At 37.6% G+C, this 23,171-nt stretch overlaps 1 protein-coding gene across 8 annotated transcripts in view; it reads left to right on the forward strand.

Annotated features, from left to right (window-relative positions):
• EVC2 (EvC ciliary complex subunit 2) overlaps window positions 1–23,171 on the forward strand; it is a 77,744-nt gene that overhangs the window by 39,800 nt on the left and 14,773 nt on the right. For 4 of the 8 annotated variants that reach the window (XM_026054769.1, XM_026054768.1, XM_026054767.1 and 1 more), the window contains exons 10-17: window positions 2,365–2,604; window positions 4,533–4,708; window positions 11,990–12,149; window positions 13,387–13,847; window positions 16,252–16,317; window positions 16,943–17,147; window positions 18,682–18,804; window positions 22,293–22,520. In XM_026054769.1, the coding sequence (XP_025910554.1) occupies window positions 2,365–2,604; window positions 4,533–4,708; window positions 11,990–12,149; window positions 13,387–13,847; window positions 16,252–16,317; window positions 16,943–17,147; window positions 18,682–18,804; window positions 22,293–22,520 (1,659 nt within the window). The remainder of the gene's footprint in view (window positions 1–2,364; window positions 2,605–4,532; window positions 4,709–11,989; window positions 12,150–13,386; window positions 13,848–16,251; window positions 16,318–16,942; window positions 17,148–18,681; window positions 18,805–22,292; window positions 22,521–23,171) is intronic. The other 4 variants (XM_026054764.1, XM_026054765.1, XM_026054766.1 and 1 more) reach the window with 4 other exon arrangements.

The following is a 23,171-nucleotide window of genomic DNA, read 5'->3' on the forward strand; positions in this document are numbered from 1 at the left end:
GGACATGTTAGAGAAGTCACTTGAAGTACTCTGGAGTCATGAAATATGGGTGAAAGGAGAAGCAGCTGGTGTGGCAAGGTAGGCTGCAGTTAAGAAAGAAGGGTGGGTAGATGGTGTAATTCCTCCATCTAGCCTACTCTTTAACTGTATCTGAGAGTAAAACTCAGGAAAGTAGTTTTCAGAAATGTTCAGTATTGACCAAATTTGGATAGGAGAAGAATTAATTCCAGTTTAGTGCTTCTGAAAATCTCAACCTACAATGCTTTTGATTCCTCTTCTTTCAGAGAAGAGGAAGGTGTGTATTTTATTTCTGGCCTGTGTTGCTGGCTGAGGCATATTTCCCCAAGCAAACACGAGTAATTTCTCACTTGAATTCTGATGTGGGACTTAAGGGCTGCCCTCGCTGAGACCATTTCTTTTTTTTTCCTCTCTCTTTACGAGTCTGTGGTTTAATGTTTGCAGAAAAGGGACAAGGAAAATTATTTACTTGAACTTAATGATTGATTTTTATTTTTTTTTAACCAAATTATAGCTGCTGTTAAAGGGACATCTGTGAGTTGTATTGTTGTGAAAATTTCTGTCCCCTCACCCCCTCCAGCTTAACAGAGGCACTTAATATCCAAAACTATTTTCTAACAATAACTGGGGGGGAATTCAGGCGGTCCTGAAAGTGGCTGAAAGTCCTGACAGTGGCAAGTGTGTGTATGCATTTTTAAAAATCTGTCACTTGCATTTTAATTGAACTACTCCTTGGTAGTTTTTAAGGGTTCCTAAGCTGAATTGTGTGCCTCTCTCCTCATAGGTCGTTTTATGCTCCTGTTGCTCTTCTCTGGACACATTTGTCAGCATTACTGTTGAAGAGCAGTACATAAAATTGAATAAATACTCAAATGCTTCACCACTGCAGCTATGTCTCCTAACCACGTTGTTTATCAAAATGGATTTATTCAACTCTAATAAAGATGGTTTTGGTCTTGTATGATTAAACAGTGCACTTGCCAGTCATTCTCTGAAGCTAGTAATGATGAGCAACAAAATTGCCAGTTTGTGATGGCAGAGCAAAACTTAAATGCAAAATTTACCATGTGTTCATATGATAAACACACTGCTTCTCTTACAGAAGAGTAATAATGATGATCTAATTAAATAAAAAAACCCAGTGTTTATATTAATCCTACATGGTCTCTTACGGTATTATAGGAGGAAGACAAGGGTATTGATATAATTTTTATTTCATGTTGATATTTGGTTGCCTCTTGTGCTCTGGTGGCATGTGGTGGTGCTGCTGTACCAGCTGCACAGAGCTCTCCTGGTGCAGTGCTCGCCCTTTGCTGGGAAATGCTTTAGTGTTATAGCAGCACAGCACTCGCCTTATCGGGTATTGCCTTCTCCAAGGGGTTGAGTATATATTTAATTTCACAGGTGGTGAGTCCCACATGGACATCGTTGTGGTTATTTGCTGTCCAGAAAATAATGCCCAAACCAGACTGTATATTCTCTGCCTTTTTGATTAATTTAGTGCTGCCTGCAATGTGCCTCTGTGGGAATGAGGGGTGGTGTGGGCAGTTTTCAGTGCAGAGGACAATTCTCCACAGATAAATAGTATGAAATTTAGAACAAGACCAGCATGACTACTGTTAGGTGGCTCTGCTGGCATAAGAAGCCTTCTTTGCTCTGTAGGACATGTATGTTTTGATTTTAAAATGAGTTTATGCCGTCTGAGATTAAAACTATGAATATTTAAGTCTTGCTGGAGAACTGTGAGAAAGTATTTCTTGCAAAGAAGCTTTTAAATTAATTGCCATTTAATTCTGTTCCAGTGTTGTAACTCTAAACTGATGCTCTTGGATTAATTTGTAGAAACCAGTAGATAAAGTAGGTCACTCTGATAGAAAGAACTTTTAAAGATTTGCAGTAGAATAGATTTTTCTAATTTATATTGTTTGAAAAATGTATGCTTATTGTTATTTCATTACCCTGATTTATATAACTATGTTCAGTTTTAATAAGATTTCAGAATTGATGAAGCCTAAGAAATACGTTTTGCTTATAGTCAGTTTGTGTTGAATCTCGTGCAGTTTTGTACAATTTATCTTAAAGAATGCTTCCTCAATTCTAAAAGCTTTCATTATGCCTTGGAAATGTTATCTGGATTATAGATTGAATGTTGTACAACCCTCTTCATTATGAACAGATGAAAAACATGGAAAACGTACATTGACTTAGCATTAGAGTTCATTCAAACCTGAAATGACAGTAATCGGAGTATGCATAGAATATATATGAGCTAGAAACATTGATACTTTAAAATATGTTGAATACTGAGAATCACTTCAGATTTATTAATTTCTCTCATCTCTGCAGCCAGCTGTAGAATACAGAAGTCTTCTGGATAGACTTCACAGGCTGGAGCAGGACCACTTGAAGAGGTTTCTTCTGGTAAAGCAGGAGGAATATTTTGCAAAGGCTTGTAGACAACTGGCTATTTCCAGGAGAAAAGAGCTGCATAACATCTTTTTTACACAGATAACAAATGCCATTTTCAAGGGAGAACTGAAGTTAGAAGCAGCTAAAATACTAGTGCAAGATTACTCTAAAATACAGGTAATAGGATAATAATTCCATTCCTAACCTAATGACAGAGTACAAACCCACAGTAATTTTTGGGAAATGTTTCAGGAAACGTCTGCGCTCATAGGCCTAAAAGATATTATCCCTGTTTTATCACTTTTATAACTAATTTTCACAGGAACAATTTAAAAAAAGTATAACCTCATCATTATGCACATTTAGACTTCTAAACAACTGTGTGTTAATGCACCTGCACAACTTTCTTCTACAATGATAAGAGTTAAATGTTTTTGCCACAGCATTATGTGCTTGATGCTGCCTTTTATATTCATGGGTAATATTTCCAAAGCACCCAAGTGCTAAAAGCTTGTCTTTGCTGCTCAGAGAAGATAAGAGTAAGAGCTCATTGCATCATGCAGCAGAAGCAGTCTAAAACAATGTCTACACTGTGCAGTGGGAGGCTGTGATTTAGAAATCCCCAATTTTGACGTGAATATTTTGGTATGCCTGTACCCCTTGGAGCTCTTCAGAGGCTAGCCTCGCTCCTGCAAGCTCTGTTGGTGCAGCTCTGCCCCGGAGCCCATCCCTGCAGCGTGCTCAAAGAGCAGATCTGTGCTCATGCAGCAAACTTCTGGTTCCAGATCTACCGTGGCTGGTGTTAATGGAGACCTCAGCATGCTATAGAAATGCCAAAGTGCATTTTCAAAAGTAATTTAGGCCGTGTAAAGGGACGGAGGCAACATACAGACATTTTCAAAACATGCTAGGCATCAACTGCTTTTCCACACTTCAGAAAGTGTACTGAGCCCCCCAGTCCAAATCTGTGGATTACTGAAATTGTGATACATCCAAAGTGCTATTGCTTTGTATTTTAAGGGGTTGAATATTTCCAGCTTACATGGTGGGGAATGCTGAGGAAGAGTACGGTCAGGACTTCAGTTTTGTTTCTAGTTACATTTTAAGCCTCTTGCAACACAGTAGTTTGTGTTGTTTCCTAGAGCGGGGTTTTATTTGGTGTGTGTTGGAAGCTAGTGTTCTGGATTTCAAAAATTTTGGGGATTGTTATTCTGGCTGCTTCTTGAAGAAAAGCATGTGATTGTTGCTTTTTTTTTTTGTATTGTTGTCATGTGTCAAAAGGGTAACAAGTTGAAGTTACAAAGCAATGTTTGGAAAGTAGGTGTCAAAACTTTCTATTTCCTTTGCAAGACCCACTCCTAAAGCCAGATTCACTGTCAAATCTCAGTACTGAAGAGCCCCATGTGGGCCATTAACAGATGTAGGCGCAGCATACACTTGTGCAAAAGACTGCTGAGCACACAGGGAAAAATAGGGCGCACGTGAAAGAAGCGTTGGGGATATTTCGGCTGCTTAGACATGGGCCACCTAAGTAGCTGACTTTGTCTTGGTCACCTGCCTCTAGCAGAGTGTCTGCTACTGACCGTCCTGAGCCCATCTCCGGTCTCTACCAGATCAACTTCTTAGTTATCTCAACCCTTCCTGACTTTGCTTGCTTACCTGCTTTCTTAGGTGTATACTATCCCCACACTCTCAGTAGGAAAATGCCTAACTTGAAACTAAAAAATTCCACCTTTTAGTAGATCACCTAGAGGTCAAGCTCAGCCCAGCATTCCTAAATTACTTTAAAATCCTGCCAGCAGAGCCTGAAACTGGGATACGCTCATGCATAGGCAGTCTGATTAGTTAGGAGAGTATGCATGGACACTGAGGCCTAAGTACTCATGCCAAAAGCTGAAAATATTATTTTGTTTTATTGAAATAATGGTATTAGTTTGACATGATCATTAGATTTAAGTTAATATAAACTCATTGTTTTTCGTTTGTAAGAGCTGTTTAACTTTGCCTTATTAGTATACAAATTTGGTCTAACTGCTACTCACAGGTGATAGTTGAATTTAACATTACATCTTATTAGATATATTTATTCGTATTCTTTCCTGTAGGGAGACACTGAAGAGCTAATGGATTTTTTGCAAGCCAGCAAGAAATATCATCTGAACAGAAGATTTGCTTACAGAGAATATCTTATAAGTAAGATACAGTTATGGGATTCTCGAGCCTCTGCTCTTATAAATGCAGCAGCAAGCCAGATATCAAGTCTCATTAATAAGATGGAAAGGCAAGTATCTCAGCTGTTTCTGGTGGCTGTATTGCTACATTATCTGAATGACAATAGAGTAGTCTTCAAAAGTCTTTTTGTCTATGTTACCTAGCAGGAATAACATGTAAAATATATTTGTTATTTTTTATATTAATTCTAATAGAATATTTTGTAATGATGGCTGTATTACTTAGTATTTCAGCAGATGTGCTTTGTGTCTGTGCCCGCTTTGTACAGCGCATAGGTGAATTGTTGGGAACATGTATAGATATCTGTTATTAATTCTGACTTCAGTGGGAACCACAGTCATCTAAGAGTCCAGGTGTCTTTATACCTCTATTCCTCATGTAAATAGTCCTCAGTCATGTGAAAAGTCATACAAAGTCAGTGGGAATACATACCAGTAAAGGTCATGCATCTGGGTTCTTTATGCATGAATATCTGGTCTTAGCAGGAAAGATGATTTAGCAGTTGAACATGTTTGTGAGAAGCTGGATGTACAATCTCAAGCTGGAATGCAAAACACTTTCTAAGGAAACTGTATATCCCCAGTTGACTAAGTTTATAAATAATGTGACTGGGGAGGATCTTGACTAGCAGAGAAGACACCTGTTGCAGGGAATATTTAAAAGCAAAAGTTGAATGAAGTAAAAAGCAGACCTGGAAATGGACTGTTTTTACACACTCATTTAACTAATTTGGGAAATCTTACAGGATCCAGGCTGATTTAAGTTCTGCATGTGGGGATGCTTGTAGAAATGCTCATAGACAAGATGGAAAGAGAGAAGTGGTGACTTGCTGGAGATTTAGGTGGCGAAACGGAGCACTGAGAGAGAACTTGGCTGCCACCCAGAGGACTGTGGCATCTCCTACTCTGGCATACGGAGAAATTATTGAGGAGCATGCCAGAAGAGCAGAATATGTTGGTGGTCAGGAAAGGAAGTTACCACTGTTACCGTTGTTCCTGTGCTTATATCTTTATTTATATATTTTAGACATTTATATTGGTACCAGTCACTGGCAACAGTGAGAGATAGCACTGTATAAATATACAGTCTTTACATTGTTTTTTTTCCTTTCATGATGTTGGCTTAAATTGAAAGTAATATAATTTAACAAAGCAGGAAGCCTGATAAGAGCTACCAAAGACTGCATCTGTTGTATCTCTTGACATGATAAACTAACTTGCCTGATTCGTGTAACCTTCGCTTCCTCTTCTTGATTATCCTATTTGCCTCCTCCTTACTGGAATCATCCCCTAACTTTAGTCTCAAGATCTGTGGATCACACACTGAGTCTTCCAACATGCCTGCTCTGCCTTGCATACATTGCTAAAGTCTGCAGCAGCGTGACTCAAAGACAAAAATAAATCTTTTTGGCATAGGAGATATAATGCAATTCAGACAACTTCCACCAGGAGTTCCCTGTTATGGAAAATCAGGCTCGCTGGCCTCCATAACAGGGTCCTACCCTAGGTTCCTGCTGAGGCAGAAGTTCGAAGTCAGACTGAAGAAAAATAAAATTTAATGATACACGTGCAGTAATTACAGCTCGAGCTGGGTGCCTCCGAAGAGGGACCCCGAACAAAGAAATCCCTGGGCAATTATACCCTTACAATCTAAATTCCCCACCCCTTAAGCGATAGTTTGGACCAATAGTAATAGTTAGGTCTGGGTTCTTCCCCTTCTTCCTTGGGCCCCTCCATTGTCTCTAGGCAGGCTGCTGCTTATCTTCAAGGTTGGCTACTCCTGCTGTCAGTGTAACTTCTTTATTCCTCCAGCTTGAACCTGCTCTGGGGCCCCCCTTTTACTTATCTAAGTAAAAGTTCACAGCAAGTTCACAGCCTGAGGCCTAAGGCTTCAGCAAATTTAGCTACTAATGCTAAGCAAGTTATGCTAAGCAATTAATTCTAGACAGCTTCAGTTCAATATTCTCTAACATCCCTTCCATCAGTTCACATCTCTTTGGAATCAGATTATAAGAAATATTCTGAGATGTTTTTGCAGATGTTGTGGTTATGTGAAAATCCTTCACAAAGAAATCTCATCAGTATGGTCCCTGTGCATCCATTGCTGCAAATCATTGCAGTGAACAGCTGAGGTTTCTCAAGCTGAAAAAATAGCTTGAGTTTGTTGTTTAATGCCTGTCATTGCATTTAACAGTTGCAGAGCAGATCAACCACAAAACAGAGAGAAAACTTCAAGTATTAGAAATCCAAGACTTTGTGCATCTCATCCCAAAAGGTGTATTATAGTAAGATAGTTGCTTGTACCAAAAAAAAAACCCACCCAAAACAGCAAAGAAATCCCTGCAAGCATCATTACCAATATCAAAAAGTAAATCCTCCAGCACTCCCCTCTCAAACTTTTCTGAGTATGCAGTGGCTATAGTATTCAGTGGACAAAGAAAAAGCATCCATAGCTGGAGAGAAGTTAGTGCAAGAGAAATCGCCTCTGACTTTCTGGGAGTAGACCTAGTTCTCATACCTAAAGCCACAAAGAAACGTAAAGGCAGATTTAGTAGGGAGTAAAACTAAGGGAAACCACCCCCTATCTCCCTTTCCCAGCCACTGCAGCATGGTGCAGAGCAAACACTAGACTGCAAAGTACCCTTCCCTCTTTCTCACCCACAGTCATATCATGGCTGCATCCAAAGGAATTTTCCTCTGCCTAGAAAACTGAGTATCTGGAAAGCTAGGTATTTTTGTATGCTTTACATTTTTTGGAAGGCAGGAGAATTGATGGACCAGCTTGTGTATAGAACGAACAGTGATTGAATAAGATCTGCTACAGATCAAGGTAACTTCAAAATGTAGTTAATTGTTTACATATGTGGAATTTTCCTGTAACTTTCCACACCTTCTGGGGCTTGTACTTCCTTCAGGGAAATTTTTACCAAACTGTTACATTATTATTCATTCTTTAGATGATGAGGTTATAAAACTCTGGAATGTACTCTTTCAGATTATTCACTAGTCTTTTTGCTGCAGGCAAACTGAAATATCCTAGTCTAAACCTAGAGGAAGTTATAAGCCATAATAGGTGGACTTGAATTTCAATTTTTTATTATAAAGTGATTTAGGGAATATTTACAGATTGGAGCCTTAAAATTTGAGCAGCAAGAGAAGTCTGATCCTATTCTATCCATAATCTGTTGATTTTTCAAGTTAGCATTGAATCTGCTCATGTAAATATAGTTACAGATCTTTTTTAATGTATTGTTTCTAGTTTTGATAATGTTTGATAATGAGAAAAGGTGTGGATTAGATATATCACAGATAAAAAGATTCAGGAACACATAAACCAGCACATATATGATGAGGGCAGAGGACTTTCAGAAATGTAGTTTAATAGGATTTTTAAAATTTATCAGATAGAAAGGCAATTTCAAATTAACGTGGAAAAGATTCTGTGTTGTCAGATATAAGGAGCTTCTTGCTTATGAAAAGCAAAATCAAACCAAATAATTCTTGGGTGGTAGTGAACGTTTTAAATGAAATAGAGCAGCCAGAGTTTTCAAGCTGGGCTTTCCGAAGATTTATTTAAATAAAATGTCCCATTTGTCAGAGCTGGCTGTGGGTATTCAGTGCCTTTTGGAAATCAAATCCAGTCCGCAGTGCCAAAATGCAGGAAAACAAGTTTAAAAATATAACCCATAATGATAGTTTTCTAGTTGTCTATAGCTAGGCTGTTTATCTTTTCCCTTGAAGAAAAGCGTGGTGAATAAATGGGCAGAAAGGCAGTACTTGAGGCAGTATTTATCCAAGTGTTGGTCTGGTAATGCTGATGAGTCCTGGGTACCCGCAGAAGCAGTGGGGTTCTTGGCATTCTGGAACTAGGGCAGCTGTAATGCCTTGCCTCGTTCTGCTACCACTATCTGCTCTTTCACACCAAGTTTCCTTCCTTCTCTGACTTATTAAATCCAGTTTTGCTAATCCATTAGGTGTAAAGAACTCAACATCCTTTATAAATCTCTCCCAAAATTTCAATTTTTATAAGATCTCAAGTATTTCTTTTGAACTGTGTTTTTAAAGTAGGCAGTTGATCATCTTTGATCTAGAAGATCAAAGCAAAACATCTTTTATTGGTCTCTCACTTCATTATTCTGAATATTCTCCATGTATGTGGACCTTGTTATAACCAAAGTAGTTTTCTGAACAGTCGTGCTGGACCTTTCAGGGAGTAGGTATTGTTAAGCTAATGCCTCCGGTAGTACTGCATCAATATAATGCTTTCTAATAATCTCTTACAACCTGTTCTTATCGTGTCACCTGCCTATGTAATTAATAACCTTGAATTATTTCTGCAAGATTATATCTACAAGGTGCCAGTTCAATGGGGTGAAATCCTGAAATATCTGAGGTGCGGTAATGTGGGCATCATCTTGCAGACTATCTCTGTATAGTCTCTCTTATGATTCAGCTTCCCCATGTGTCCAGATCGGTGCAACTTTTCTACTTTGTGTCTGTCTTATGTTTCAATGACAACCCTCTCCCCTCCCTTCTCTCGCCTTCCCAAACACTCTTGCTTTGCTGAGGTCCAACCCTCCTCTTCCTGAACCACTTCACACCCTCATTTTTTGTCCCTTAGACAGTTCTCTATTGCATCAAAAACTTCTGCTTACTTGTGCCCTTTCTGGCCTGTTTTCTCCTAAACTGGTGAGCTTTTGTTCATTACAGAGAATTCAAGGTCATTACAGAGAAGTCTAATTGATCTACGATACCATCTGCTGTTGGCCGCATATTTCACCTTTGTATCTTCCATGAGGCCCACAGCATTTGGGAGGATCTCCCTGTAAACATCCTTATCGTTACTTCTATGTCCTCCTTGTTCAAAGGCATTAAACATATGCCTACACATTTCTTCGTCAATTAGATGTCTGGTATGCTGAGACCACGCAGTTTGTCATACAGTCTGTACTGTCTCACTGTTCTCCTCATCTCTCCTTTTATTTTGTATTTCAGTTCATAGTCCTTTGGGAACAGGATATCTTTTCATTTTAATAGAGTAGTTGTTTTTATACTGTATTTATATGAAGCCAGAAATGTACGTCTCTTGATATAATTGAACCTTCAAGGTATTAACGTAATGCTCCTAAACATAAGTCACCGTGCAAACTCCCATAGACTTCTGTGGGGCTAGGATTTCACCCATTATTTTTGTTATATGGGTTTTCTAGGTTGATAGATGGGTTTTATAGTACTGCATCACCTACAGTTTGAGCTGTGGGCACATTAGATGCCCAAATAAATCAACATCCTGAAACTAAAATAATGTGGACTTGTCTTTATCCTAGGTATAGATTGGTGTATATATCATCTTCCAGTCACTTGTATGTTGCGTGGCTTTTCCTAAATATTTCATTTGCTGGATGGTTCCAGCACATCCATCTTTTCCTATTGCAGCCCATTTCACTGCTCTAGACAGGAATTTTAATTGGATGCAGTGAGCCTGGGTTTATTTTCCCCAATAAAAGATAGGCTGAAGGTGTTAAAAGTAATATGTTGGTTATTATCTTGCCTCACTTCCTTACTCTAATAAATCTACCCTTAATACACTAATATTTAGCCTTGAGTTTGTACAAAAAGGAGGCCTAGACTTAAAGTTACCAAACATGGAATGGAAACTTGATGTTGTTGAGTCCATTATTGGTTTTTTGGACATATCACTGAAATTTATTGTGGTTTGCTTTCAGGGCTAAAAACACTTGGGCAGAAGGTCAGAGTGACACTTGGTGGATTGCTCTCAAGGTGCCTCCCTATGGACAATTAAAAAAAATAGGATGGGTAGACCTTGGAAGAGCTCTGGTAAAAGGAGGCTCTCTGGTAGATACAAATGTATGATAAAGCAAATCCGAGTTTCTTTCCAGCACATTCAGGACATAGGGGGGATGATGCTTCATGACTTGCTCAGATGCCTGTAGATGCTTGAACAATAGATGGAGAGACATGAAGTGTGGAAGCTGTCCACCACAGCAACAATGCAATGGCTGCCTCTTCTGTTTTATTTCTTTCAGCTTGTATTTCGAGGATTTTACTTGAAGAAAGCTGTGACAGTATCAACAAATCCTAGTAACATTTCTGATGAGACTCTGTCCTTTTTGGAGAAGGGCCTGATAACAGATTACAACATTTAGCCCCCAGTCACACTTACGAATTTTGCCAGTTATACTATTGGAATGGGTACATGGAAGCTCAACATATTAATAGGTGTTGATTTTCAGAGATTTTGAAAAATTCATTTGACTTCAGTCTCTGTGTGTAATGTTCATTTCTTCTGAAAAACAGGATTTGAAAAGTAATTCAGAAAGTGTTTGGACAACTTCCAGATTCAGGTTAGGGATTGGTGCTTTCTGTCCAAAATTCCATTTTGACCTTTTCAGTTGCACATTTTGGAAGTCCACTGAGCTTAATATTAGAAATTATAACTTAAAAATGCCCAACAGCGTAATCTGACTGAATTAAGATGTTCTTTTATTCTTCTGTTGTCCAAGAAAGATTTGGGGAATTTCTGGTGTAAATAGAACAGCCGGCAATTTTTGAAATTCAGTACAAGTTTGTGGAGAGGAAGATTTTTCTATCTATCACAGATGTGATTGGGATCTTGCTTACTCTTTGAAGTTAAGTACTATAGCAGCTGGAGATTGTGGTCTTAAACTTCAATATGAAGCAAACTGTGTGCTTAAGAATGAGAATTTGCTCTATTAGATTATTGTATTTCTCTATTAGTTTGAAATCCTTATAATTTTTCTGACGATTTAAATTTAATAGGAAATGTGACTATAAATGTCTTCATGGATGTGATTGGTTTATACCTTTAAAATCATTATTAAGTGTTTTTATTTGATTAAATTACATCCTTAAAAGAGAAAATCATTGCTAATGAGGAGATGGAGTTATAAAAGGCATCTAGAATTGCATTCTGGTGGCAGTAAATGAAAAATGTAAATATTATGAATAATATATAAAGTTTAAAATGTCTTATTTGAATATTGCATACATTAGTAACTGATAAATAGTTGGTTTTGCATTTGCCTTCTCTTCCTTCCTTCTCCCCATTCTTTCTTCATACATCTTCACTCTACCTTGCAAACTGCCTCAGTTATGGACTCATCTCAGAGATTAAGATTATCCTTCTGTTATCCAACTGCTTGTTTGAGTCTCCACGGGTATTACTGCAATAGAAACAAAGATCATTCTGTGTGGCTGCTTAGTTGAGCCTTATTATGGTACTAATTGGCTCAAATATCCTCTTGTTCTTAACAATTTGGGGTAACAGATTTTAAACACTGTTATTACAGGGCAGGTCATCTGTCTGAAAGTCATTTGGGAATGCTGCTGGACCAAGCTCAGGCTGAAATTAATTCTGTTAAACAGAAATTTGATCATGATTTAAAAAAAGAAAAGCAAAAGCTTCACCAGAAACTCATTATCAAGCGAAGGCGAGAAATATTGCAAAAGGTAATTATTTTCAGCGTATTTATTGTCACGGTGCTTATGAAGCAAAAACTGAATGAAAGATAAAGTGTAGTTTTTATATGATGGTGTTTAACATTGCCAGGAGCACATATGAAAGTAAGTGTCCATTGTTTTTAGCTGTGTACCGCAATGTACTGTCTTAATTAGGTGTGATTAGTCACTGTTCTTTTAGAAAAACCTACAAGAAAGTCATATTACTGGAGAAAATCGTGACACCCATATACTTAAAGTATGTTAAAGTCTCCTGCTCGAGGGGATTATGACTAGCACCTCTGATGTAGGAAAGGACAAAAGACAGGTTGAGGCTCTCCTCATTGAGGTAGATGGCACAGATCTGTGACAGTTGTCGTTTCTATAGTTTCCCCATCTGCATGGGACTTAAATGACTTTCACAGCACAGTTAAAATTCCCTTATGGTAATTACAAGATAAAAAGTTTAAAAGATGCTGTACTTGTGGTTGGTTTTGGTAGGATTCATCCCTCCTAACTTCAGCTGTCTAAAATTCAAAGCTAACTGTAAGAGCTGCAAGTAGTGATCGTCTCATGATGGGAGATGAATTGCAGGTGATCCCACGTAACTAGGAGAGAATTATTATCCAAAGGTCCCTTTCTTTCTCTGTTGACTGCCTAAAGAATGTAAAAAAAACCCCTACCTTGGATTAATTTTTTTTTTTTTTTTGATGATCAAAGTTAGGTGAGATTAAGTTTACCTTTAGCAGGATATGTGTTCAGTATTTCCTGGCTGCTCTTTAATAGGCAGCTCTTCAATGCTGCAGGAAGAGAGATCAGGTATAAAGAAAGATGGAGACTTCATTCATTGCCTTTATTCTCAGTATAGGTTGCTTTGGTTTAGCTTTCAGAGAAATTGCTACATGCTGTAAGAAAGAAAATATCCAAACAACTTTTTTTCTTCCTGCATTGGTATTTTTTGACCCAGATTCGCTTGCAGAGTCTTGCCAGATTGTTGCATTTTAGACAGTTGGGATTAAGTCAGACCACAAAATCATACATTATTTAGCCCTTCTCTCTAATAATAATCTGAATTAATCTGCCTGCTAGACACACAGAAAGCCATCACACTGAGTGCTAAATAAGTCTCTGAACATTGAAAAACAAAAATTCAAAAATTTTCTTTGCTAGGAGATACATTTTTAAAGAGCTGGAATTTGAGAGAGGTTCCTTATCTTTACCTTGCTTCTTTTTTTGGCAAATGAATCAGCAGAAAGAACATCGAAAGGAGCAGCTGTCAGTAGGAGACACCTTCAAAACAACTCAGGAGGTCAGTCACTACATCAGCCACTGGAAAAATCTTCTGAGTGATCACGCTGTTGAAGTTGAAGAACTTATTGAGAAACTTGATAATGAAGCCAGTGAAGAGCTCAGAGAGCTTATATTTAGTCTAACAGAGAAAACCATTGAGGAGCTTAAACATGTTCAGTATGGAGTATTCGTGCAAGAACTGTTAAAGCTCAATGTGTTGAAGATGTTCCTGCTAGAAGTTGTGGAGGAGCATAAAAAGGAGATCATTGTTAAACGTGAACAACTAGAAAGAGAAGAACATGACAAGAGCGCGGCCATTGAAGAATTGCTTCCCCTCACCAGGCAAAACCTAAGCCAAGAACTGGAAAAGAGTCTTTCAGAACAAAAAAAATTAAGGACCTGGGAACAATTAGTATTCATGCAAGTATATCTCCATTCCCTTTTCTTAGTTACGCTTGTAAGTAGAGATCAGCTAGCAGTTTTAACACTTATAAGTAGAGATCAGCTGGGAGTTTTAACACCTGTCTGGATAAAATTCTTAATGATCAGTTCTCTGCTGTATACTTTGGAAGTGATTTTTCACAAGCGCTCAGCCCCTGCAGAGGCAGCAGGGTGAGCTGACACTCGTAACGCGTCAGTGGCATTTCCAGGAAACTGCTTTTAAAACTGAGAGGGTGGAGTGGTATCTTAATACTTCTGTTCGCTGTGTGTCAGCTTTCACTTGCATATCTTGCATTTTTATTCTCAGTCCGTTCTCAGAGGTCCAGTACTTCAGAAATGTCATTTAGTACGTCAGGCCGAATTCCTTCCAGCCACCAGTCAAGCTTTACTCATCAAATGCTCATTTAATGCTCTTCAACAGTACTTCCATAAATTTACCATACTTCATAAATTTGCAGCACGGTAGCATACCTTTCCAGTTCTTGGACTGCAGTTACCAGACCTGGCCATTTTGGCCAGCTGATGATGTGCCCTGGCACTGAGGGTCCGGGGCCAGCAAGGAGTCCCGGCACGCAGCGTCAGGGATGTTGCAGAGCGGCTTGCTCTCCCTGGCTGCACCTTTGGGCCATCGCTGCCTGCTGTGACGTGACCTGTGCGAGGCAGGGGAGGAAGGTTTGCTGCTGTTGAGAGACCCTGAGTGGGGCAGGACCACGACTGCAGATGAGAGTCTGCATGCATGGTGCTGCACAGATCAGATAACAGGATCCTGGAGAGGTTTGCACAGGTTGTCAGCATTTTCTTAGCTTTCTTGTACATTTTTGACTAGCCGTTGTGCTACCTGTGTAGGACAACACCAGCACTGTATTTCCTATATAATGTTTATTTAATAAGAGACATTGTAAGAAACATGGGAACATGAGAATATAGGCTGCTATCAAAATTGCAACTTTAGGAGATGTAACTGGAACAGACAATCCCATGTTAGGCAGTTTTCCTCTGGAAAAAACATATTAGGTATGAGAAATAGAAGAGGAAAAAAAAGCATTAGTTAAGGTTTCTCCTTCATACCTCATCTTTAAAGAGAAACAGGTTTTTTGCCTGGGCAGTTTTGTCCAGAGATCATCTTTATAAGTTTGCCTGCTGCGCAGTATAAAACCACATAAAGATATACATACATACATACATTCACAAATATATACACACACACGCGTGCGCACACACACACACACACACACACACACAAAGAGATATTGCCCAATATGGCTTTGTTAGAAAAGTCTGTTTGTGTATTCTTTTGGTTCTAATTTCATTGACTTAAGTATTTTATTCAACATTTTAAATATTTTTCTGTAAGATGTATCTTCTAACTTGTCTTATTATCTCTGAATATATTGTGAGAACGATCCCACACAAACAGGGAGGTAGATTATGTGACCCAACAGGTCTTTCCTATTTCTGACTTAAGATTCCATGATAACTGTGTTCCAGTCTGCAGTGCTACCTGTTATATTTGTTAGATACTATCTTTATTTACAGCAACAGTAAGCTGCTTACTTTTTCCAGTGAAACACTGGAGAATACATATAAAGAATACATTTGCATAGCAGTTCTGTTTAAAAAAAAAAAAAAAGCCCCTTAAAACCTGTCAATATCTCCACCGTCTGTCAGTTTTGATATTTCGATCACAGATGCCAGCTTTTAGCCTTTGCACTCTTATCTGCTGTTTTTCACAAAGAATTATTTTGAATGATAGCATTTCACTTTTGTTGCTTATTGAAGACACTATGAGTTGGTCCAGAATTGCCATGAAGAGCATTGATGCTTAAGGACCTTTTTAAATATGGATATGACAAAACCATGACTTGCAGTCTTTTTTTATACTATGAGTTTTCTTCTAATAAAAGTCTAAGACAGCATGTGAAGCAGTAAGTATACTGCAAATGCTTGTTTGGATAATACTGCCTTAAATAAGTTGTTGGAGAGAAAAACTTCATAAGTATTAAAGTTTTAATTTAAGGGCTAACTGTACGTTGCTGAATAAGTAAACAGAAAGAAGGATTTTTAGAACCAGAAACACACTAGTGAAAAGATGAGGTTCTATAGGACTGTGATGTATTGAATTAAAGCATCGTTCTAAATGCAAGGTACAACATAATATGCTTTTTAAAGGAAAACTACTCTTTATTCAATATACTGTTCATTCTTTAAATGCAAAGACCTTTTGGGGAGATTTTGAGAAAAAGATTCTGAAGGAAAATTAGGCTATTTTTATGAAATAGTCTTAAAGAAATATTTCAGTCATGAGATGATAGATAAAGGTAGTCTAAGGTAGGCACAACTGGAAGATGAATTTAGGCTTTAGCATCCTTTTTTTTTTTTTAAGTCAGCTTCAGCTTGACCTGAGGAGCAGTTTTGCAGACTTCCACATGGAGAATTTTGCTTCTACCAAGTAAGAATTTTTGGGTGATTCAAACTGCTGCTAAAATATAACCCATGTTGTTGGGACAACTAGAAGCTTTATTACAATGGCTGCACTCAAACTTTTGTGACCTGGTGATGGAATAGACAACATGTAGGAGTTTATAATGAAGAGGTACCTTATTTTTTCCCTCCCTTCTACAGGAAATATATTTAACAGTGGCTGTTAAATAATGCTGGGAAGCAGCACAGGGAGGCTTTAAGGGAAGCCTTTTTGTTGATTTGAGCCCTGACGTTCAGGGTTTGTATGGTGTCTGAAGTGGTGGAAGGGTTCTGTGCACAGGCAATATCTGTGTGTTCGTTGATTATGCTTGAAATGTTAAGATTTTTAATTTATTTATTTAATTATAATCTGTTTCCTCTTGACCATGCAGTTTTACAGGTCAGGAGTTTCTGTATATAAAATTGAAGGCATCCTCAAGGACATATTGAATCTGTTAAACAACTGAATCCTATGTGGAAATATTTATCTGATGAATGAATAAGACAGGAAGGGATTATCATTGTCATGATCAATATTTTTGTGCGTGTCTTTTTAGTTCTATATAAATTTGCCTGAATCACAGAACAGTGCATGTTTCTTGTTTTTTTAACAGGCAGCTGCTAAGTTTACCCCTTTCATTATCCGAAGAGGAATTGTTTAAAATAAGGCAGGAGTTCCACTGTTGCTTTTCCCAAATGGATGGCAGCTTGGCTCTGCCCAAAATAAGAGCAAGAACTTTGCTTCAGGCTTTCGAGTCGGCGTGGAGGGAAGCAGAGCTGCTGAAAGTGGACCAGCATTTAGCAATGCCCAGCAAACAGGTGGGATCAGTGTGGGAATGTGCCGCACTTCCGTAAACGTATCCGCAGGGTGTTGGCCTCATCCGCAGGCACAGGTCCATGGCTGCTCATCTAGGTGTGACAGCAGTGCATGCTTCTCCCGTCAGTGTGGATCTGTGGACCTTAAACAGGCAGCCTGGGCAGTGGTGAATAAACATGTTTCCTTCACGCACTCCTCCATATTTTTGTTGCTCGCTGTCCTGCAGCTTTCCCAAGATGAAGGCATAGGCATAAAGAAACAAATGGGTGTCCAACAGGGGCTGCATCTCTGAAGAGAGCCCCTTGAAAGGTCAATAACTGGTGCAGTGTTAAGGGACAAGTTTGATCCTTTCCATCCCAAACTGAGATTTCTCTGATCACCCACGCACATTACTAAATTGAAATAATTTACGTGTGGGACTTTATCAAGTAAGGAGATATTTGGATGTTTTTTGGGGGGAATGTCCTACGCTCTCTTGTCTGTTTAGAAAAGCAAAATTCCTGAATACCTGACCCTTCTTGGCAATAATTTGGGCATGATTTATGATTCTTCTTTCCAAAAGAACCAGGCATATAGAGTGGTGGTTTTTTTGTTTGTTTATTTGTTTTTAAAGCCTAAATAAAGAGAAGATCAGGCATACTTGCTCAAAGAGACTTTCCCAACAGGAAGTCTGTCTGTCTATCAAATCTAGAAATTCACCTTTCTGGCTTTTTTTTAGAATTATGTGAAGGGTGTTTAATTCTTCAGTGAAGAGTAGAACCTGTGGATTCATAAATTACCTTCAGTTCTTAAACAGAAGGAATAAAATTGTTTTATCTATGAATTGTTGGGATAGCATCATAAGAGAAGGGTTTTTACGTGTTTTGGTTTGGTTCAGTTATGTTTTCTAAATGTATAAATGAACTTGGGTTAGTGGTACTGTATATTAGCCTAGTTCAAAACCTTAGTAATTTCTAAAGTACTTCAGAAGGAAAATGACTTTGCAAAGCCTTAGAGTTGAACAGATGTTATCATTTCCCCAAGAATACATTATACTTAGTTGATATTCTTGTAAAGAATATAAAGGTCAAGAATAATTTGATTACATGGAACGGCCCCCTAATACTATCATGGTTCATTTGTGATTCTTATACTGTGTCTTGAAAACAATGTAGTTCTTAAATTAATATTCTTTGTTCATTTTAAACGGTGCTGAGGAGACAAAGTATCAGTTAAAATCTTTGCTTATTATCACTGCTAAGCTTGTTTAAAATAAAATTTATGTGCTAGCAGTTTTTATGGAAAGGATGAATATATAATTCTACTTGAAAGAAATTACAAAAATTTTTCCAACTTTGTCTGAATGTCTGAAAGCAGTCTTCTGAATGAATGGCTAGTACATTCATCTCAGAGAATATTTTCTTGGTAAAAGTCATCTTTTCCAAGTATTTCATTAATTGGTGGATCTGCCCACAAACAATAGTAAGTAATAATATTAATGTTAGCACCTCCATCTACCATTTATGAATACTAAATGTTGTGCTTATCTTCTTACAGCAACATTCCAAAATGAAAAAAGAAGGATCCAAGAATAGAAATAAGATAGATATTCTGAAGAAATCTTTAGAGGAAAAAATTTTCATTTACGAAAACTCAGTGAAAGAAGAAATTCTGAATAAGGTAAATGCAATTTTTTTTCTGTACTGAGGTCAGAACCTATATTTTTAATAATTAAAAAATGACAGTTTCCTATCAATGTGAATAAGATCCATATACAGAAGTCAAGAGATGGAGTGGTATTATACAACTCTCTGTACCCTTGCCTGCATTTGTCAAGAAGTTCTATTTAAAATTTGATAGTTTTGGCTTTGTTTTAAATTTTACAGTTTAATTACAAGTGTTATTGGCAGATTGAAAAAATAGATTCCCAAATGACTGCGGCATCAAATTTAGTACTTGAATGTTTTTGGACAAAAAAAATAGTTTGTTTAATATTTTTCCTGTGTTCCTGATGTATCCTGAGGAATGAAAAATACTGGGTTGACATGCTTTTATTTTTTATTACTTTAATGTGAGATTAACATTGCAGATTGTTAAAGCAAAGGTTCCTCTAATCCACCCTGCAGTCTCTGAAAGTGAAAGCAGATGCCTAGGTGAGAATGCCACCAGTGGGCAAGTGTATTCTGCCACTCTCTACCAGTTCAATAAATCTTGTCCAGGAATGCCTTTAACCCTTTTTCTGGAGCCATTTATACTTTTGGCTTCAACGCCTAATGCCATGACCTCCAAAGTTTACACCTTTTGTACTTGGGAGTACCACTGGGTGTGGCTCAGCTCTTGCGTTATAAAAAATACTGAATATTTTTTCAGTATGAATCTTGACTTAGAGTTGTGTTAGAATCTTGTTTTAAAATTGGGAAGTTAGCTCCTCTAGGCCACATTTTATTCCATTTTATATACATCACCTGGCACACTGTGGAGGTCTTTTAAATATTCCTTTCTATTTTAGTTGTATGGCTGCATATTGGTTATGAAAAGCCAAATGCTTTGGGCTTTCCCCAGTAAGAAACTAAACTCTTGCTAAGGAAAATCATTGGTTTTCACATTATTGTTAGGACACCAGAAGTATTGCAATAAACATTATGTTGATCATGGAAGTAAAGTTTCCTTCTCTTGCCTTTTGCAACCTGTTACCTCATACTCACTACTGAATGGCTCTGAAATGGTTAACTGGCTAACGTTTGTAAAAGCAGCACTGGGATGTGGTGTTTTACTATGCTATAAAACAGACATAACAGAAAATAAATACTCATGGAAAGGATGTAGTGAGCTGGGGGGCCACAGAAAGAGGTTTCGAGCATAGTCTGAGAGCGCTGAGAGTATCATCTCACCAGGAAGATCCTTCAAAGTAGACTGTATCTACTCTGTGTTTCTTAGCTGTTTTGAGCTGATCTGTGCACTTCCTTTCTGAAGCAGCAGTTACTTATCTCAGAAGAAAAACAGTAGTCAAAATATTGACATTCTTTAGTCTCTTGACCCCGCTGGGCTAGAATGAGAAACAGTAATAATAGCCTTGCATGAGAAATGTCTTTGAAGTTGTAGATAATCAAGTACCTTTTCAGATCATTTCCTTTATTTGTGATATTTAGAACTGAAACAGCACTCATAGATGGACAGTATGAACTAAATAAGGAATTTGGAAGTTAATGCTCTCAAGCAATCGACTAATCATAGTGTATTTACAAAATTGAAATTTATTATTTAATTTGGATGCTTCAGGTGGAATCAGCAGCAAAAGATCGGACCTACGAGAGTTGATATGTCATCAGCAAAGCAGTTTGATACTACAGTAATGTTATACTATATAATACGATGTCAAACAGCATTTTGGTCTTCTGTTTGGAATGATAGAAGGCTTCAAGAGTGGCCAGTGAATATTTAGTCTATAACTCATTTATAATTTAGTTTATAATAAGTATTTGATCCAGCTTCTACTGATATCAGCCTTTATGTCATACTGAAGTCAGGACAACCTGCAAGTTTTGTTTTTTCACAAACGTATCTCTGTAGAGCTTTGATTTGGGAGCTGATAAGAGGCAGAAGGAAACTCAGAGGAAAGTCTGTGGTAATGAATAGTGGTACCAGTCTGAGTAAAGCAACATTTTTTTGTTGGAAAATACTGATTTCTGAAAAATTATTTTTTGTGTGACTGGAAACCTATCAAATAACATTTCTCAAGACGAGAACATCGTTTACAGATGGAATGAGAAAAAAACATGCTCCAATATCCGGTAATGTCATAGATGGCGTATTTCTGTGCTTATTCAAAATGCAATACATAGTGTAGTGATTGCTATAAACATCAGGTAATGGAGTACGAGTGCTCTCTCCCTCTGAAACACAAAAAGGGGGACTAAAATCAAGATGATAATTATTTACTGTCATTCAGGTTTCAGCTAATCAAATGCAGGTGTGCAGTGTAGTTGATGCAGTGTGCATCAACGTCTAACCTAGATAGCCACATCAGTAGAAACAAATAGATATTTTTAGGGTATGAAATGTGCCTAGAAGTACCTTTTCCCCCTTCTCTAAAGAGGACTCAGAGTGACAAGCTCAGGTGGAAGCATCTAAGGATGGGTGAGAGGGGAACTGCATCTAACCACCATCCGTGGTGTCCTGCAGGAAAGCAGCTCCGGTCGGAGCGCCAGTGCCTGTGAATGGCAGTGCATGCTGGGGAGAGCTTGTCAATCAGGCTGTCAGTCACTGGTTTGTGCTTCTGAACGCTGCGACCCTCCACGTAGGGTGTCGTGGGGGAAATGTGATGCGCTCGAGTGGTGTTACCAAAGGAGATCTGTGTATGGCTAGGACATCTGAATTTTGTTTAAAAAAAAATGCTCATAAGGAACACACAGACAAATATTGTTTGCCTTTCATGTTCACATAACTTCTTTATAGGTCCTCTCAGATGTGTGGAAGCAACATAGTTATTGAGTTAAACCATTTTGGTTTAATCCTGTTGGAAATCAATTTAATCCAGTTTTAATCCTGTTTGAAATCCATTACCGGAGGACTCTGATTAACAGTTTAACTTTGTTTTATGTAAGAAAGGTTTTTTGTTATTTGCTTAAAGAATAATAGGTTGAATCTCATCTTGATATCATTTGACACTTTCTGATTTGAAGCTAAATATAGTCTTTACCTTAAATTTTGTATCATTCTTTGCTAAACAGAAGGATGCCTTTTGTCCTACCTTTTAACCAATCATATAGGTAAACATATTTATTTATATTCTTAATTTTTACTTCTGAAAATGAAGTTATTAGAAACTTAGAAAGTTATTTTAGATCCTTTATTTTAGAGTAGGCTTTAATATTAAAGTTATGGCTACCCTAAAATAAAGCCGGATCCTATTGAAATATCTTACTATACTACCTTAGTGTAGTATTTTGTGATCATTTAAGTAGAAGCTTGGAATTTATTATTAAAAACGTATGTGGAAGAAGTCACATATAATCTCTTTTTAAAATAATGTATTTCATTATAAGATGACAGCATTGATTTCTCTGCTTTCTTAATCCAGTTTGTTAATTACAGAGTAGTAAAATCATGAGTGTGTATATAAGGCTTTCTGTTAATCTTGTTATCTTTTGTATTTCATTGTTTTTTAGGTTAAGTATGAGTTGCTGCTTGAGAAAGAGAGTCAGCTGCGTGATCTAGAGAATAAACTTGGAGAGTATATTGCTGCTTTACAATTTCAAAAGACTGTTAAAAAATCCAAAATGTTGGAGCTGTATAGTGCTATCATAAGTGTACAGGCTTTGCTCTTCGAACAACTGACTGTTTCAAAAACGCTGTCAAAATTGGAATGTATTCAGATTTTAGAAGCACACAATCCTGTAAGTAGTGAAGTTGTGAAAAGGGAAAATTTCTATTAGGAGACAGCAGCTGTGACAGTAGCTTATTTGATTTGATTTAGCTGGGCTGGTTTGGAACTCCTGATTATTTGGCCTTTAATTCCTGTTGTTATGTGAACTTAGTGCTCTAAGTAACAGAAATAAAGAGAAGGAAAGTACTATTAGAGTGAGGGGAGACTGTGAATTATGATTATTATTTTTATTATAATAGCATCCAGAGATCTACAGTCAGAAAGAGCAATTGGTCAGTGTCTAGTTAATATTAAAATTTTGTTGTTCACAAGGAAGAGGAGGATAGGGAAGTGATTGTGAGTCGTGACTAGTAAATTGTCATGAATGTGTTAGAAAGTTGTTCACGTTATAGTGCTATCCATACAGTAAAATCCATAACCACATGATGTGCTTCAATCATTGAGCTTAAAAAGATTATATATACAGCCTCTCTGTCTCTCTCTGAGCATGCTCGTACAGTTTAAATAGCACAACTTTCAGAAAGGCCTCTTTCCTTCATCATATTTATTGCATACTTTGCATGTGCCAGTTTTCTAATCCTTTTTAATACTTCAGTGCTCTGTATTCATAAGGATTTTTTTTATGCCTCTCCCATTTGCAACCATCCAAGCGAGGCTTGGG

This window comes from Apteryx rowi, unplaced genomic scaffold, assembly GCF_003343035.1.
Source record: "Apteryx rowi isolate R43461 unplaced genomic scaffold, aptRow1 scaffold_97, whole genome shotgun sequence".
In the NCBI taxonomy this organism is placed as follows: domain Eukaryota; kingdom Metazoa; phylum Chordata; class Aves; order Apterygiformes; family Apterygidae; genus Apteryx; species Apteryx rowi.